The sequence below is a fragment of the Rhipicephalus sanguineus genome, chromosome 7 (assembly GCF_013339695.2).
Source record: "Rhipicephalus sanguineus isolate Rsan-2018 chromosome 7, BIME_Rsan_1.4, whole genome shotgun sequence".
Lineage (NCBI taxonomy): Eukaryota > Metazoa > Arthropoda > Arachnida > Ixodida > Ixodidae > Rhipicephalus > Rhipicephalus sanguineus.
In genome coordinates this window covers 21698633-21714850 of record NC_051182.1, presented here as the reverse complement: position 1 = coordinate 21714850, position 16218 = coordinate 21698633, and the positions used below count along the sequence as shown (strand labels likewise).

The 16218-nt window shown below is 44.1% G+C and overlaps 1 protein-coding gene across 1 annotated transcript; it reads right to left on the bottom strand.

The window, feature by feature from the left end:
• Positions 1 to 259: 259 nt before the first annotated feature.
• LOC119398536 (juvenile hormone acid O-methyltransferase) lies at positions 260 to 11319 on the bottom strand. Its single transcript, XM_037665377.2, has 3 exons — positions 10780 to 11319; positions 1172 to 1328; positions 260 to 381 (listed from the first exon to the last, which is right to left on the bottom strand). Exons 1-3 carry the CDS (start codon positions 11317 to 11319, stop codon positions 260 to 262), a joined length of 819 nt encoding a protein of 272 aa, XP_037521305.1.
• Positions 11320 to 16218: the final 4899 nt, after the last annotated feature.

Sequence of the window (16218 nt, the reverse complement as noted above, 5' to 3'; positions counted from 1 at the left end):
CGTTCGCATGGCCTTTGTAAATAATAAACCCTGCGTTATTCTCTCTCTTTGCAGGAAGCCCTTTGTAGCAGAGGGTGAGGGATTTCTCAGTACAGTATATGCTTGTACATTTCTCCTAACTTTATTCAGGTCAATGATAGCCAAGTTAAAGGCTGTAAACTTCTCAAGTAACTCCGCTAGTATAACTTCGCACGTGAAAGTACTTCTGTTGAACGTCGTCAGCTTCAATTTCTGTTGTCGGCCTGTTCTTTTGCAGTGATTATAGGCGCCCTACTATGCTTTGCAAGTTTGATCGCCGCAGCGGTGAGATGCTCCACAGCTGCTCAGGTTTGAGGGCCAGGGCTGAATTGTTGGCACCATGTAGGTTGCTGTGAGCATGCACTGCACCAGGGAGAGCATTTTCTATTCTGTGGAGGGAGTGATTCGTAGCGAGGCAGCATAAAGCTTTAGCCCTTCAGCTGTCTCACCTGCCTGCAACGGACCTACAAGGTTGAGGGAGGGCGGCACCTTCATCAGGATGCCGCACGCGTGAAATAAGCACAAGAAAGAGGGCAGAGGAGGGAAGCATGGATCAGTGTCTCTTGTAGCTTCCAAACGTGGCTGATTTGAATGCATGACCATGTCTAAAAGGTAGTTGAGGCCTGATATCTCAAGACTGCCTGCACTAGAGATTCGATTTCGGAATGTCGGCGATATCGGGGATTCGCTGATTTCAAATGGCAGGACTTGTTGCAATGCTCCTCCTTATGTTGGCTATCCTTCAACACTAATTTAAGCACTACGTTCCATTCAAGACTTTTCGGCTATATAACGTCTTCATTCTCATAGTGAGCTGACATACAGATGCGGGTGTCTTGACAGGCAATGTGCACTCGCATGGAATTTCTGTATATGCAGGAATGTTCTTTTAAAGACATAACCAAAAGGTGTACGCAGAAAGGATGACGCCGTGGGCTTTTTAAATTTGTCTCACAAGACCTAGAATTGGAATATATGGCGCCAGTGAACAAAAAATGTGTTGATAAGGACTGATAACATGACTATCTTAAGTCAACACTTGCACGAAAAGTGTCTGCAGGTTACAGAAAGCAACGCATGGTATTTTGCCACGAAAGGCTTGGCTTTTTGCTTTCTACATTCATTAGAGCTGCACTGATAAACTTGTACTCACCAATAGCCGCTGTAGCGTCCCACACAAGTGGCTTGTAAAGCAGGATTTCGCACTTGCGAAGCTCCATGTGAGATGAAGTGATCATTTCCCGTAAATAAGACAACCGTGTGCTGTCATCTTCAATGTCCTGACTTTTGGGCACAAAGCTTTCGAAGAGCTGCGCACAAGAAAGTGGCTCGAAATTATTGATACGGATTCGACGGGGGCTAGTTGGTATGGCGTTGTTCTTTTGATGCGTTAACTGAAACACCAGGACAAAACGGGAAGACAGGGCACGTATGTGCGCAAATTCGCAACTGTTTATTAGATGTGAAGCATCCAATGGCGGAGTTCAAACCGGTGGTGGTGGTGGTGGTGGTGTGCGGCAGGACGACCCTTACTGCGCATGCGCATACCCCCTCCACACACCTCCTCTCCACTCCCCTCTCCTCCCTCCCCAATTCCCCTCTCCCCTCGCCCTCTCCGCTCTCCCTATGAAACGCGGGCTCGACATGCCGGAGATGGTGTGACTTTTGCTAACAACGCACGTCATATATACACACACATGAAAGGGTGAGAGGCAGATGAAAAAATCTCGTACAAAGAAGTGAAGGTGAATTGTGCAAATCTAGGATTCATGAAGACACGTGTAGATTGATGATTCACTTGTTTTTATCTTTTTTTATGTGCTTCTCACGCTTTCATGCGTGTATATATGACGTCCGTTGTTAGCAATAAACAGTTACAAGTTCACGCACATACCTGTCCCGTCTTCTCGTTTTGTCCTGCTGTTCCAGTATAGCGCAGGAAAATAATGATCTAGACTATTGCTAGGAGACCAATCACGAAAGAGTCATTGCACTACCTTCCTCTTTGTGTCAACATTGCAATTCTGTGCCCTGTCCCGTTTTAGCCTTTGAAGTTCGCATTTAAATATGAGATTGACAATAAACTCGTTCTAAACATCTTTTCTAGGGCTACATTCAGCGTACTTTTATATATTTTCTTGATTTTGTGCATACTTTTGAAACAATGGCATGCAATGCAGGATCAGTTCTGTGGAAGCCCTAAAGGCGGAAGAATGTTTAAGAAAAAAATTAAGGCACCTTGGCAGTAATGATGCCAAACCTGGCTGAAGTGCGGAGCTGGGCCGCCTCCCCTGTTTCTCTTTTTTTTGCTCTCTCTGTCTTTTTTCTCTTCTCTCTCTGTTTTTTCGTTCTTTTGTCCCCGTTTATTTCTATGTCTTTCGTTTTCTCTCTGTCTAGTTCTTTCTATCTATCTTTCAATCTCTATCTCTCTCTAGCTGTTTCTCGCTTCCTCTTTAAGAAATCAAGCAAGGCAGTTTTAAACTACGCGTCGGCGCACTCCAAGCTAGTGAATGATGTTAGAAGAGCTTGCTCGGAGATAATCGGGTAAACAGTGAATGCTCCGTAGAATTCATCTACTGTCATATAAAGACGTGACACGTTGTTATAGTAGCGATTGTGGTGAGGTTGTTGTCGAACCACAAGCGGTCGCAGACCTTGCAGCTGTGGCCGAACGTGTGGTCGAGGAAATCGCGCTTGAAGCGCGCGTCGGCGCCACCAACTTCAGGTAGCGACTGCTTTCGGCGCTTGGCCTCTGCATCCCGCGCCCATACCTCTTCGAGGTTCTCTTGCCGCCGCTTTCGCGCTGCTTCGGCTTCGCGGGTTTATATCTCGGGGTGCGCACGGCGCTGACGTCTGTCTTCGGCCTCGCGAGCTCACACCGCAGGGTCGTGGCGGTGAGCCCCCGTTGCTGCCACCTTGCGAGCCCTCCGCTCCGCCGCTTTGTCTTCTTCGTTCATGTTATTAGTATCGAAGCGCACTGACTAACTCCTGTCGAAAGAGCGAGGAAGCGCGCAGTTGTGGCCCTCTAGCGGTCTCCTATCAAACAAGAGCACACGCTGGTGTGGAGCGATCCCCGCACGCTACAGTCGACTATGCTATATGTGGTTTTGCCTGCAATAATATTATCAAGGCACTCGAAGAACAAGAGGAAGCAGACTTCTCTGTCGCGTGAGCGTGCGCTGAGATGATTATACTTTACATGTGCTGAGCAAGGAAAACTAGCGGCTACTACGGCGATGGACAAGCCGCGAGCATAAGGAGCAAGCTCCTAAAAAGGCATTGCTACGACGTGTTTAGGATCTGCTGTCGAAAAGTCTTGCCACCACCTTCTCATTATGAACTTTTCGCAACAGCTTTACCGTCTAAAGAAGGCCCGCTGTTTGCAAATCACGCTGGTCTCAGTATGTGAAGGGCTGGTGAAGAAGGTAAAGACAGGGGTACTACATCAGCTACAGAATCAAACAGAAAAAAAAGTTCGCAGTACTCCCTTACATTCATCAGATTCGGCACGGATTAAAAAAGGTAGCTGAGTGATATGGCGTGCAAGTGGTTTTTTCCGCAAATGACTCGTAAAGTAATATACAAAATCTTGTCAATCGACCTATACTAGCGTCCAAGGCTACCTGCACCAAAAAGTACAAGAAGCAGTTCGTGCCATGCTTAACAGGAGCAGTTTATGCCATTCCACAATTATATAGGGTAAAAAGTAGTTCGGGCAGACGGGGCGCTGTATTTTACCGTCTGTCTTGGAGCACCACACCGTTGTCGAGGACTCCGCACACTGCAAAATGTGCCATTGCGAACCAATGTAACACAAGCAAGGATGAAGTATAAAAGTAGTAACCAAATCAATCGCGAGGTTGTGGAAGCTTATCGCATGCATGAGAATCAAAGTGCGTGCGTCAGCCAGACTCCTATCGCTTTGCATAATAAAGAAGTGCAATTTCTGAATTTTGTAATCAAATGACACCAAGTCCCGACATGCACGCGCCGTGGGATCCTTTATTGTTCTTATTAACCTTATGTGTGAAAGAAATAAGACCAGTTGTCAGTCAGCGCTCGTGTGTGTCCGTTCCTTTTAGTCATCTGTCCGGGTAGCGCTGCCAATACCACAAAAATAGGTTTGATTACCAACTCGCCCAGATTGCCGTTTTAATTATCTTTTTCTTCTATTTCTTTCTTTTTGTCTCTCTCTCATTCTCTCTCTCTGCAGCCGTCCATTCGCCCATCAGAGTTATTGCATCCCACGCCGCGCAAATCGGCGCACGTTTTCTGAGAGCGAAACAGAAGATGAAGACCAAGTGGAAGAAGAGGGCGCGGAGCGCGTGCCGGTTCATGATAATGATAATATTTATTCCTGACTAATGGAGTTTCTCCGTGCTTAATCTCTGCCCTTCTTCGTTTCCTTCCCTCTCTTTCTTTTCCTGTGTATATCTTTGTCTCTCTTTCCTTCTATCTCTCTCTGTACTCGTTCTGTCGCCCATCAGGGTTACTGCATTCCACGCCAGACAACAGGCGCACGTGTTCTGGTACCGAAGCAGATGATGAAAAGAAGAGGACTTCTTCCAAGAGGAAGAAGAGGACGGTGAGGGCGCGTGATGGTTCATGATGGAAATAATTTTTGTCCGCGACTAACGGATATTCTTCGAGCTTAAAGGGACTGTCTAGCACTCAGAACAATTTTTTTTGACTGTGGTGAAAATGAGATTATCACATCGGCGGTAACGGGCATGATTTCGCCCAATAAAAATGAATTACATTTTTAATTTGGTTCTGAAAGTCGTGAAAGTACGACCGCTAGCGTCACCCAAGGCCGATGTGGTTCGATCTATTGGTGTGGGCAAAAAAGTCTCGAAGGTAGACTTGTTTCGTTGAAAACAAATCTGTATAGCTTAGAATTGTATTTCATGCACTTTTGGCAGCTTCACTTTGCGCCAGAGAGTAATTCTTGCTTGTTTTCTCGCGCCTTCAAAGAGGCGCCCGGTGGCGCTGCTGGCGACGCGTTTGCCTGCCTGCCTACGGCGGAGAGATGCGAGCCACGCGAGCACGACGCCCGGTGCTGCTCATAAAAAGAAACATTTTCGCCGAAGAGCAGCGCGACTGACTTCAGAGAATTTTGGAACCATGCCTGTGAGTCAAACCTAATCCACTAACGTTGCGTGAGTAAAGTGCATACCAGTATTCATGGAGGTTCTACATTGAAGAAGATTTTGCCATCACATTCCGCATCGCCAAGGCGCCCGTGCTGGCTGTAATATCGCGTATGCAACACTGAACGCCTAAACATAGCTGAACGACAGCAGGGACCTTCTGTTCTTCTGTGAAGCGCGTCTTATGTTCACTTCAATATCACATTTGGCAGGAGTGGAACCCCTACAGTTTGTTTCACAATGCCGGCGTACCAGTATCGCTGGAACAGACCATCTTTACCGCTCGACTGCGGTGGTTTTTCTGGCTGACTAAACAAAGCTGCAGAGACTGTGGTAGCAATACTTTTTTTTACAGTTTGCATGCTTTAAATGACCACTATATTATATGTTGTAATATTAGACAAAACTTCATGAAACCTGCAAAAACTGCATGTGGTTCCAGTTTTCGACTTTCACCGTCACTACAATCGCCATCGCGTCATCACACCAATGGAAGTGATGTGGGCGTCCTCACACCAATAGAAGAATACCGAATGCAGATAGAAAAATTCTGTTTTAAAAACTTCCGCTCACTTTCCAGAGAAACCGCAGCAAGGTTAGACACTGCAGACGGTACGCTTCCTATTGAGATACAAAACAAAAAAGCGATAAAGGACGGTAGACAGTCCCTTTTAGAAGATCCGCTGTTAAAAGTAAAATGCCGACCACACATTTAAGGCGCAACACAGCGTTGCAAGACCAGGACCAATTTTTCGCAACTGCAAGGAGCGCTCTTTCTGAGAAATGCCTATAGACTTGCTTGGCAACTTTGTCCTACAAATGACAGAATGGTCATTCTTTACCTTTCAAGGAACAGGTCCAATAAAAAAAAGATCTTCGTACTGACGAACCCTATTCTTCCTTTTTTTTGCGCCAGATACAGGTGAAGACCTTTAGGTGGGCAGCAATGCAAGTGATTTTCAAGGAATTCATTTCCTTCTAAGGGAGTCAGTGTTGTACACAATCGACTTTATTGTGGGCGAGCACAAACGTTTACTTCGATCAAGGGCGCCTTCTACAGATGTGTTTGCTCTGCTGTGGAGGAAAATCTGGTGAACATTCGCTTGACTGGAATAAAGACGAAGTTTGTGCGTTTAAATATTTGAAATGTACATTAAGGGCGAAAAACCAGTGTGCTGCGCACTGGGATTAAACAACGCTGCTTTCTGAAGGGTGAATAATGGCCCTGCTTAATGATATGCCAATTAGAGCAAAATAGTAGCGGAGAGCTCACTCAGCGGTCGTTAGCTTATGATCTGCGGCGCCCATGCGCCGAATATTTGCACATTACTCACAGTGTATTGTGGCGCAATAATTGGGAAGCACGCTTACTTCAGATTGCGTGAAAACTGACTGCACGAAAGACATACCATTAAATATAGCTCCTCTGAAAGATGGCTGACAACATTTCAGAAATTTTTCAATGAGGTTGGCAGGTGTAGAGTGGGAACATATCCTTTGGTAGTGCCTGAATATATTGATATTTGCGTATGGCAACCTGTGGTAGCTCTATTAGGGGCGAAGCTCCTTAAGGCGGCACCCGTTCGTCCCTCGTAGTCGTAATCGTAGTCGTAGTAGTCGTAGTGCGTAACCAGTCTTACGCTTTGACCTCCAAGGTGGTGCCGGTGGGAGATTTTTCCTGTGCGTTGTTGAACAATAAAAATTCGCAGCGTGCGCGTTAACTAAAAGCCGACGTCTTCTGTCTCTCATTCTCCATTAGCAGCCATTGGCATGTTCCAGTAGGAAACGTTAGTAGAAGTAGAAGTGTAAGTGTTAGCTAAAAGCCGACTTCTTCTGTCTCTCATTCCAATTAGCAGCCATTGTTTACCTCCAAGGTAGTGCCTGGTGAGATTTCTCCTGTGCGTGATTAAACAATAAAAATTTTGTTCAAAACGCCGTTGATTGATGAAATAAACCAACGAAAGACGTCAGATGTTTTGAAAAAGCAAAACGAACGAACGCCAGATGTTTCTAAAGCAAAACGAAAAGACGCCAGCTGCTTAACGAAAGACGCCAGATGTTTTCTAAAGCAATGGTTTTCTAAACAATGAAAATTCACAGCGTACATGTAAAATTAAAGTGAGCTGCAAGTCGTCATAACTCATCGAACCTTTAGTATAAACGCGTCCGATCTCACGTCGGTGATGATGTACTGGGCAGAATTCACGGAAGATTCACGGTTTACCGATGAACCTCCGCAGCTTCGCCCACTCATCATCATTCACTCCGTGGATATGCTGTGATTTTTTTTTTTACTTTTATGTGTTTACTGTGGCTGTCCTACATTGCAGGTTTGGTCCCTGCCGGCGGAAAGTTTTCTTTTCGTCTGCTTTACATTGCTCACATATATGTCACAATTACTACAATGCACTTAAAGCAGTATAATTAACGTCAACTATATCTTCTCTTGGCTTCGTTTTCTGCCTCTTGTCACTATGGTTGTGTCAAACATAGAAACGAGTCCTCAAAATTACCTTCTCTCCTTCATAGCCGTTATTCTGGGTATCCTAGGTTAGTTCTGTCAAAAGTTCCGTATTTTTGTTATTCTCTAAGTTCAATGAAGTAGTGAAACCGTGAGGGCAAGGGGTTACACGAAAAATTTATTTTAAAATTCAAACGCGTGTGTGTACGGGGGCTACTGCTGTCACTGAAGACATTATTGCGCACTCTTCATTTCATCGGGCATTAGTGAATTATAAAATATGTTTTTCATCTATTGCTTAAAATATTGCCTGTTTTGCTTCCCGCCTCACCTCAAAAGGAAGAACTCATTATTTGGCAAATTGTCGCAAGCTTGCTACCTAAGGTGAGGATGTCATTCAGTTTCAGGGCGTGATTACAACTGAGATGCGGTATTGTGAGTACTCTTCTTAATGGTCTTTTTTTTAACATAGAAAACACTAGACCTTCAAGACTATGAAAATATCAGAAATGGAGTGTAGGAACAGGCCAGCTAGCAGAGCCTTAAACGTGTTTATCTGTTATGAAATCTCGTCTTTTTGTACATTGCGCAGCGCAGCATAAAAATATGTCAAAATCACACGTTATTTAGTTGCGTATACGAATGCTCCCCTGTTGCGCCACCGCTGCATAAAAATGTGTGTTAAATATCTACATTTGGGGGTTAACGTACACCACGCTAAACATGTCAATACGAATATTGAAATATTCAAGAGAGCTATTAACGAATAACCGTGGTGTGACGTCATGGTGACGTCACACCACGTCACCTCACATGATACCATTATCGCATGACATCGACGCTTGATCAAAAGCAGGCCGATCACGGAGGCTGCGCAAAACCTTGTGAGGCGCACGAAACTTGCAATGCCTCTCATCCTGGAGGCAGTGCAAAACCACGTTAGGTGCAGAAAGCTTTCAGAAGGGGGCGGGGTAGGAACAATACAGGCCCTTATACGTAGCTTATCTAGATATCACCGGGGCGTATGACAACGTTAATCAGGAAATTTTGTGGGATATATTGAAGGAAGTGGGCATAGGTGACGACTGTGTACAGCTTTTGAGGGAAATATACCGAGGAAATACAGTTTGTATAGAATGGGAAGGAATAAGTAGCAAGGACAGCGTTGAAATTAGCAAGGGGCTGAGACAGGGATGCCCTTTGTCCCCGCTGTTATTCATGCTGTACATGGCGAGAATGGAAAAAGCGCTAGAAGGTAGCAACATTGGATTTAATTTGTCACACAAACAGGTCGGAGCGAGGGTTGAGCAGAAGCTTCCAGGTCTATTTTATGCTGATGATATTGTCTTATTTGCGGACAGTCAAGATGATATACAGCGACTGGCAGATATATGCGGAAGGGAGTGTGAGGCTCTAGGACTAGGATTTAGTGCAACAAAATGTGGATTGATGGTATTCAATGATCACGGAGACCATACGGTATTAATACAGGGCCAAAAAATACCGAGGGTAAGCGAGTACAAGTACCTCGGAGTATGGGTAAATGAGGGGGATAGATATATGGAGGTACAAGAGAAAGCATCGGTAGCAAAGGGAAAGAGGAATGCTGCAATTATGAAGCACAGAGCTTTATGGGGATACAATAGGTACGAGGTGCTTCGAGGGCTGTGGAAGGGTGTGATGGTTCCGGGGCTTACATTTGGGAACTCAGTGGTGTGCATGAAGTCAGAGGTGCAATCAGGAATGGATGTAAATCAAAGGACGGTGGGCCGCCTCGCGTTGGGCGCTCACGGGAAGACGACAAATGAGGCGGTAAAGGGTGATATGGGATGGACAGGCTTTGAAGTGAGGGAAGCGCAGAGCAAAATGAGATTCGAAGAGAGGCTGAGGAAAATGAAGGAGAGTAGATGGGCAGAGAAGGTTTTCAGGTATTTGTATAGAAAAAGCGTTGACACGCAGTGGAGAAAAAGAACTAGGAGGCTCACCAGTAAATATACGGCTGGCAGTGCGGGCGATATGGCAACAAGGAGCATTAAGCGGAAGGTCAGAGAGGCGGAGAGGACTTATTGGATGACAGCGATGGAAAAGAAGCCGGCTCTGAGTAACTACCGAAAAGGAAAAAACGAAATAAGGAGGGAAAGGTTTTATGATAATTCAAGGGGAAGCGCTTTACTGTTTGAAGCAAGGTCGGGCTGCCTTAGAACGCGTAGTTATAAAGCGAGATTTAGTAACGAAGAAGAACAATGTACATGCTGCGGGGGAACTAAGGAAACGATGGAACATGTACTGATTGAATGTGGCGATATTCACCCAGGTATACGTGTGGGCACGAGTCTACATGAAGCCTTGGGTTTTAGGGACAACAATGGAAAGCTGAACACGTCCGCGATAGAAATAAGTAAGAGACGGTTAGAGTATTAGTGGCAGAAAAGTAGAGATAAAGAACAAAAATAAATAATGGGGGAAAAATAAGGTCATTCTGCCTTAAGAGGCAGAGAGATGGACCGTGAATTTATATTTTTTGGTATAATAACATAGATTTAATCAATGTAGATAAGGTATTAGGCCAACATGAAACAAGGAAGCTTTTTTTTTTTTTTTTTTCTTCGAGCCTGGTGGCAGACATGTCACCGCCCCGTTTTAAAGGGGACGCTCATAGCATCCATCCATCCATCGACTGGAAAGAAAAAGAAGACGGCTTTCGCCTTCGAGTCGTCTTAGGGGAAGACAAAAGGGACCCTCTCTGCTTTTTAAACAATTTTGTCATAACCATAGCACCAGGTAATAAACAGACAAATTTATTGATGATGCTTTTTGCGTCAGGCATAGACATACGGCGTCAGCAAAGTAGGGTGTTTAGATGAGCGCATGAACTCTATATGCAGTTTAGAAACCTCAGGCGTGTATGTTTTTGCAAGAGTGGAGACCTAAGTATATTACTCCGGAAATCAGCAAAATACCTTGAAACTCAGTGAATGCTTCCTAGACTGACTTGGCTAACATGAGCAACAGATGTTTATATATTGTCATTCACACATACGCACATAAGCGCTGAAATTGTGACACTAGGACAATGTGTACGATGGCATTAAATACTGCGTGTAAAAATGCAGTCTATATAAAAGGTTCGGTACGTAGCAGGAAGCTCACTTCTTTATACTTGCGCCAACGATCGAGACGTGCAAGCTTCATCCAAGGCATCCTTGAACGAGACCAGGCCGGGAAGACGAGAACACACTCTCCACCTGACGATAGGAGACTGGACACGTTTTTCATTGCTTCTTCCTGGTTTCGAACCCAGTTGAGACAGAAGAAGGAGTAGATACGATTGAAGGTGCTGTACTTGGCGACAAAATCGGCGACGTCGCCACTGATGTCCAGACGGTCGTACTCGATGCGAGGATGTGCGAACATTTGGCGAGCGTACGTCAGCATCTCCTCGGAGGAGTCGACAGCGACGATTCTTGCGGAAGGTGGGCATCTCGGTAGGAGGCACCGGCGCGTGAAATCTCCCGTGCCACAGCCGAGGTCCAAGAATTGCAAGTTTCTGTCGTACATGTGGTCCAAGTCCTTCTCTACCATGTCCAACGCCTTGAGGTTCAAAAGACGCTGGTCCCCGTTGTTCCTCGCGTAGAAACCGGGATCGTTGGTATCTTCGGAACTGTCTTTGCTCAGGTCTGAACGAGTCATTCCTTCAAGTCTACTCCTGGAATGAATGAGGCTGTTCAGTAACTTACCATTTTGTCAACGTAAACATGTCGACTGGCACACTTTTCGTGCCACAGAAGTATTTATGCCCTATCCCATGTGAAAGGCTGCGTAGTTTTGCATATTTAGCAAGCAACAAGAAAAGGAATAAATTAGAATATCCGAAGTGCTGCGGGTAAAATGCGCATCTGTACCGCTTCTCCCCGCTACAGCTGCGGTACTATAATGTTGCAGAAACATGGGTACCTTTGTCGTGGGAAGGAATAAAAAAGAGGGAATATTGACTTCTTTCAGCCTGTATACACGCTGTTCTGATGCAGAAAATAAATTAGAGGTTGTAATGAAACGGACAGATAGCACTTGTATTTTGGCACAACGGTAAGCGAATAATATACCTCCAAATCAATGAAAAAGTGAATCAAGAACTTGTGTACTTCGTTATATCTATTGCTTTCCTGTACAATTGAGAACTAAGTAATGTTTGCTTCCTGAGTATCTGCAGAAATTACAGTGACATTAGTAACACAAAAGGTAACCAAGTATTGAAGCAACGTTATCATTATGAAATGGTAATCCTCTACAATGTTGGCCAGTCGTTTGTAAACTTGATGTGCACTCTACTAGAATGACGATTATCTTTCTCATAATTTCTGCCTTCGTGTGATAAAAATACGCTTATTCTAAGACACACTTGACGAATTCTATTAATGGCGAAGTGATAGATTGTGGCTATTCTCAGGCTCACAATCGTGATTCATGGGGTCTGTAAAGAATCAAGCTACACATTTAATCAAATTAGATCGATCAGCATCATGTCCGGAGGAATCGTTTATATAAAATATTTTGTCAATTATAAAAAAAGTTTTTTCATCAAGAAAATTAGGGCTCTAAATAGTACTGTTAACGTGAGCGTTTCGCCAAGTTGGTAATTCATCGTGAAATAAAATTTTACAGCGCGCAAAAACACAAACGGACGAAGGGGGAGGCGCAAACTAGCATGGACTAGCGATCAGCGCTAGTCCGTGTCGCATCCCTTCGTCCATTCGTGTTTTTTCCGCGCTGTAAAATTTTCCTGTCTGATATTAGTTGCACAACTGCATAGCCGCAAGTCTATATCTTTATGTATCGTAGCGCAGAAAAAACAGACACAAGCCAGGATCCCACATTCATTGTGGAATAAGATGTGCTTTCTTGGGTGACGATGTGGTGTTTTGATCTTTGCTGGTTGATAAATAGGCGTGGATTCTAAGAATAAAGTTTAGTTTGAAGTTTGCGCTCGTCTCGAGTTTATGTTCCTGGCTTGTGTCTACGTATTTTCTGCGCTACCTGCTCTATGATGCATTCGTATAACCACGCCCAGATTTTCCCTTTTCTTAAGCATATATCGTTAATACGAGGCTTTAAAGCGTGCATTTACAGCAAGAATCGAGCCGTGTGAATTACGTGCATGCATAGTTGAAAAAAAAAATGGGTTGAATGGTAACTGTGGCTAAGGAGAATGAACGATCTAGTTGGAATTTTTCACAGTACAGTAAAAAAAAACGAGAGTCCGGTAATAAAATCAGTTTAAGTGGAACAAAGAAACAAGTAAGTGAACTGAAAAGAACATTCATTACCTTGCTTAGAAGATTATTTCTTGTATAATATTCTGGTGAATGACGCCACAGACTATGTTCAGTCTTGAATGCTGCACCGCAGTGTATCTACACGACACCAGCTGGCAACATTTTTCTATTGTGGCGCAGAAACGGTGCGCTCCGCATTTATTGTGTCTATGCAATACGTAGGCAGAAGCTGCTAGAGACCAGTGAGTACTTCCTATCGTAGAATGCATTTGTTTTATTTTTGTTAGCCTGCGTAACGCTGCGCCTGTTGTGACCAGCAATACTTTTTTCTCTGGCGCAGTTGCATGTGCTCTCGGAAACATGATGTTGAAACGGGATAGCAGGTGGTTCCATGGATGAAACGCAAAAGGCAATAAATTACACGTCATAGCTGGAAAACAACGTTAGCAAACTTTGATCTCATTCGGGAGGATGCATGTTATGATTAATGGTTTCTAACTGCATTTCAATAAGTTTTCCTCTACAGCGACTATTTTTTTAAAGTGTTCCTGGCTTCGCATTTCACTGGTAGTCTCTGCGTCACGGTATAAATTATTTTGTGGAACAGATGATTGGATGGACTAGCTGGTTTGCGTTTACTATTGTTATACAGATAACAAACGTCAGCTACTTAACGCACCATCATCACTCTCCAGGGCCAAGTATTACTTGTCTCGCGAAGGCGAAATGTCCCTTACAAAGTGGTGAAATAGTAACAAAAGAAAACAGCACCATCCAATAAGTTGCACCTATAAACCCCGCACCTACGATACATGTAGGCGGTGTCACAAGACCCCGCAGCCTATATTTTTTTATTATGTTTAATAAAATGACAGGACGACCTACGCTGAAATATTCTCGACGGTATTTTAACCCGATGGTCATAGGCTACGGCAAAATATTAAGCTTAAAGAAGCTCAAGTCATTCTTATATAACTCATATTTATGGAACAGGCAAAGATAAATTTCACTGACAGGTGTAAAATGTTTAGAGATTAACATCCTATAAACAGCGGCTCTTTGTTCCAAAGGTAGAAATGTTCGATCTAGACAATGTGTAAGAACCACATTTTTGTTGAAACAAGGGTTGCCATTCTTATACCTTGTGCCAAATTTTCTACTTTACAACACGACATCGCGACAAAAATTTAAGCTTGACTCCATGGCTACTTTTGACTTCCATTTTGGCGCAAATATTTACAGAACTACAACTCTAAATTCAAGCGAAATGGAAAAAACTTCTGCTAGATTCGCAGTAGATAGCTGGAAAAGCCAACTTTAGGCAAAGGAAGTCAACCATTAGCCAGCATTAGCTCGTCACGTAGAGAATAATAGGTAACGCTGGCAGTACGCTAATTGCTACGATACTGAAATTCGGCAAATAATATTTTTTTAATAAATATTTTTGAATAAATGATTATTAGGGGCGTAGCTCCTCTTTGTCTAACCTTGTCCCATGTCAGGCGTAACCGCGGCAGTATCTCCCGAACAGTATATTAGATGGCGCTGTCCCATAGAGATGCATGCAAACTGCAGTTGGGTGACGATATACGAGATGGCGCTGTCCCATAGAGATACAAGGAGCATTAAGCGGAAGGTCAGAGAGGCGGAGAGGACCTATTGGATGGCAGCGATAGAAAAGAAGCCGGCTCTGAGTAACTACCGAAAGGGAAAAAACGAAATAAGGAGGGAAAAATTTTATGATAATTCAAGGGGAAGCGCTTTACTGCTTGAAGCAAGGCCGGGCTGCCTTAGAACGCGTAGTAATGAAGCGAGATTCAGTAACGAAGAAGAACAATGTACATGCTGTGGGGGAACAAAGGAAACGATGGAACATGCGCAGGTTGAATGTGGCGATATTCACCCAGGTAGACGTGTCGGCGCGAATCTACATGAAGCCTGGGGTTTTAGGGACAACAATGGAAAGCTGGACACGTCCGCGACAGAAATAAGTAAGAGACGGTTAGAGTATTGGTGGCAGAAAAGTAGAGATAAAGTACACAAATCAACAATGGGGAAAAATAATGTCATTCTACCTTAGGAGGCAGAGAGATGGACGGCGAATTTATATTTTTTTGTATAATAACATAGATTTAATCAATGTAGATAAGGATTAGGCCAACATGAAACAAGGAAGTTTTTTTTCTTTTTTTTCTTCGAGCCTGGTGGCAGACATGTCAACGCCCCGTTGTAAAGGGGACGCTCATAGCATGCACCCAGAAGAAAAATAATAAAAGAAATGAAAAATAAAAAAATGAAAAATAAAAATAATAAAACTAAATAAAAAGTATATAAAAATTTTTAAAAAATAGGCAAATAAAAAAGAAGGAAAAATGCAGAAAGGAAAAATAGTCAAAGCGGCGTATCGCTTTGATTACTGCTGGGAGAAACCACTGAACATTTCACGGTGTACACATGATTGCTTCAGGGGCTTCGTCCAAGCTCTTCATCATTCACCCGTGGATATGCTGTAATTTTTTTTTCATCAAGCCTGTTCTGGGAACTCAGTGGCAGAATCCAACGTAGACATTATTTGTCTGTAAAATCTAGCAGCGTTTGTTCACCATGAGGTCATAAAAAGAAGGGCAGAAAGGGACAAGCGTTCTTGAGGCAGCTGCTACTCAAAAATTTGGCGAGTGTCTTGTACAACCACCTGGGGTGCCATGCAGCATGGCCCGAGTTTGGCGAAAATCAGAAACTTTCCGAGCTCTGGCGACACCCCCTTTTGAACGAGCTAACTGTACGAAAAGGTCAAATCCATCCCTGAGAGCGCTGCGTTTCATTGGTTATGATGAAACGCGGTGTCACGTCAAGGGCGGCCAACAATGCTGGGTATTCTCTTCAAACTAGAGGCATCTTCTTTCATTTTGTCGCCATTTGAGTGCAGAAGTGCACCCATGCAAGAAAAATGTCACAAACCTTTACTAACGTTACTTTTAGAGGCACGACGGGCTGTCTAAATTCCTTTTCAGGCGTTTAATGTTCGCACTAAGTATCGTTTAGAATGATCAGCACCGTAGCCTCTGAGATTAGCTCCTGGCGAGTGGCTTACAACACCTCGGCCGGAGATAACCGCCGGGGCCACGTGTACAGTCATCATGGTCGGCCTGTACATTCTAGCACGTTGCTCGGTACGGCGCGCGCCCTCTTCGCCCCCTTATCGTCTATTCGCTCCCAGAGCACGTGAACCCGGCTGATTAGGTGATCGGCTGGGTCGTCTATGCATCTATTTAGGACAGGTTATAATATAATCAAGCTAATTAAGCCATGTCATGCT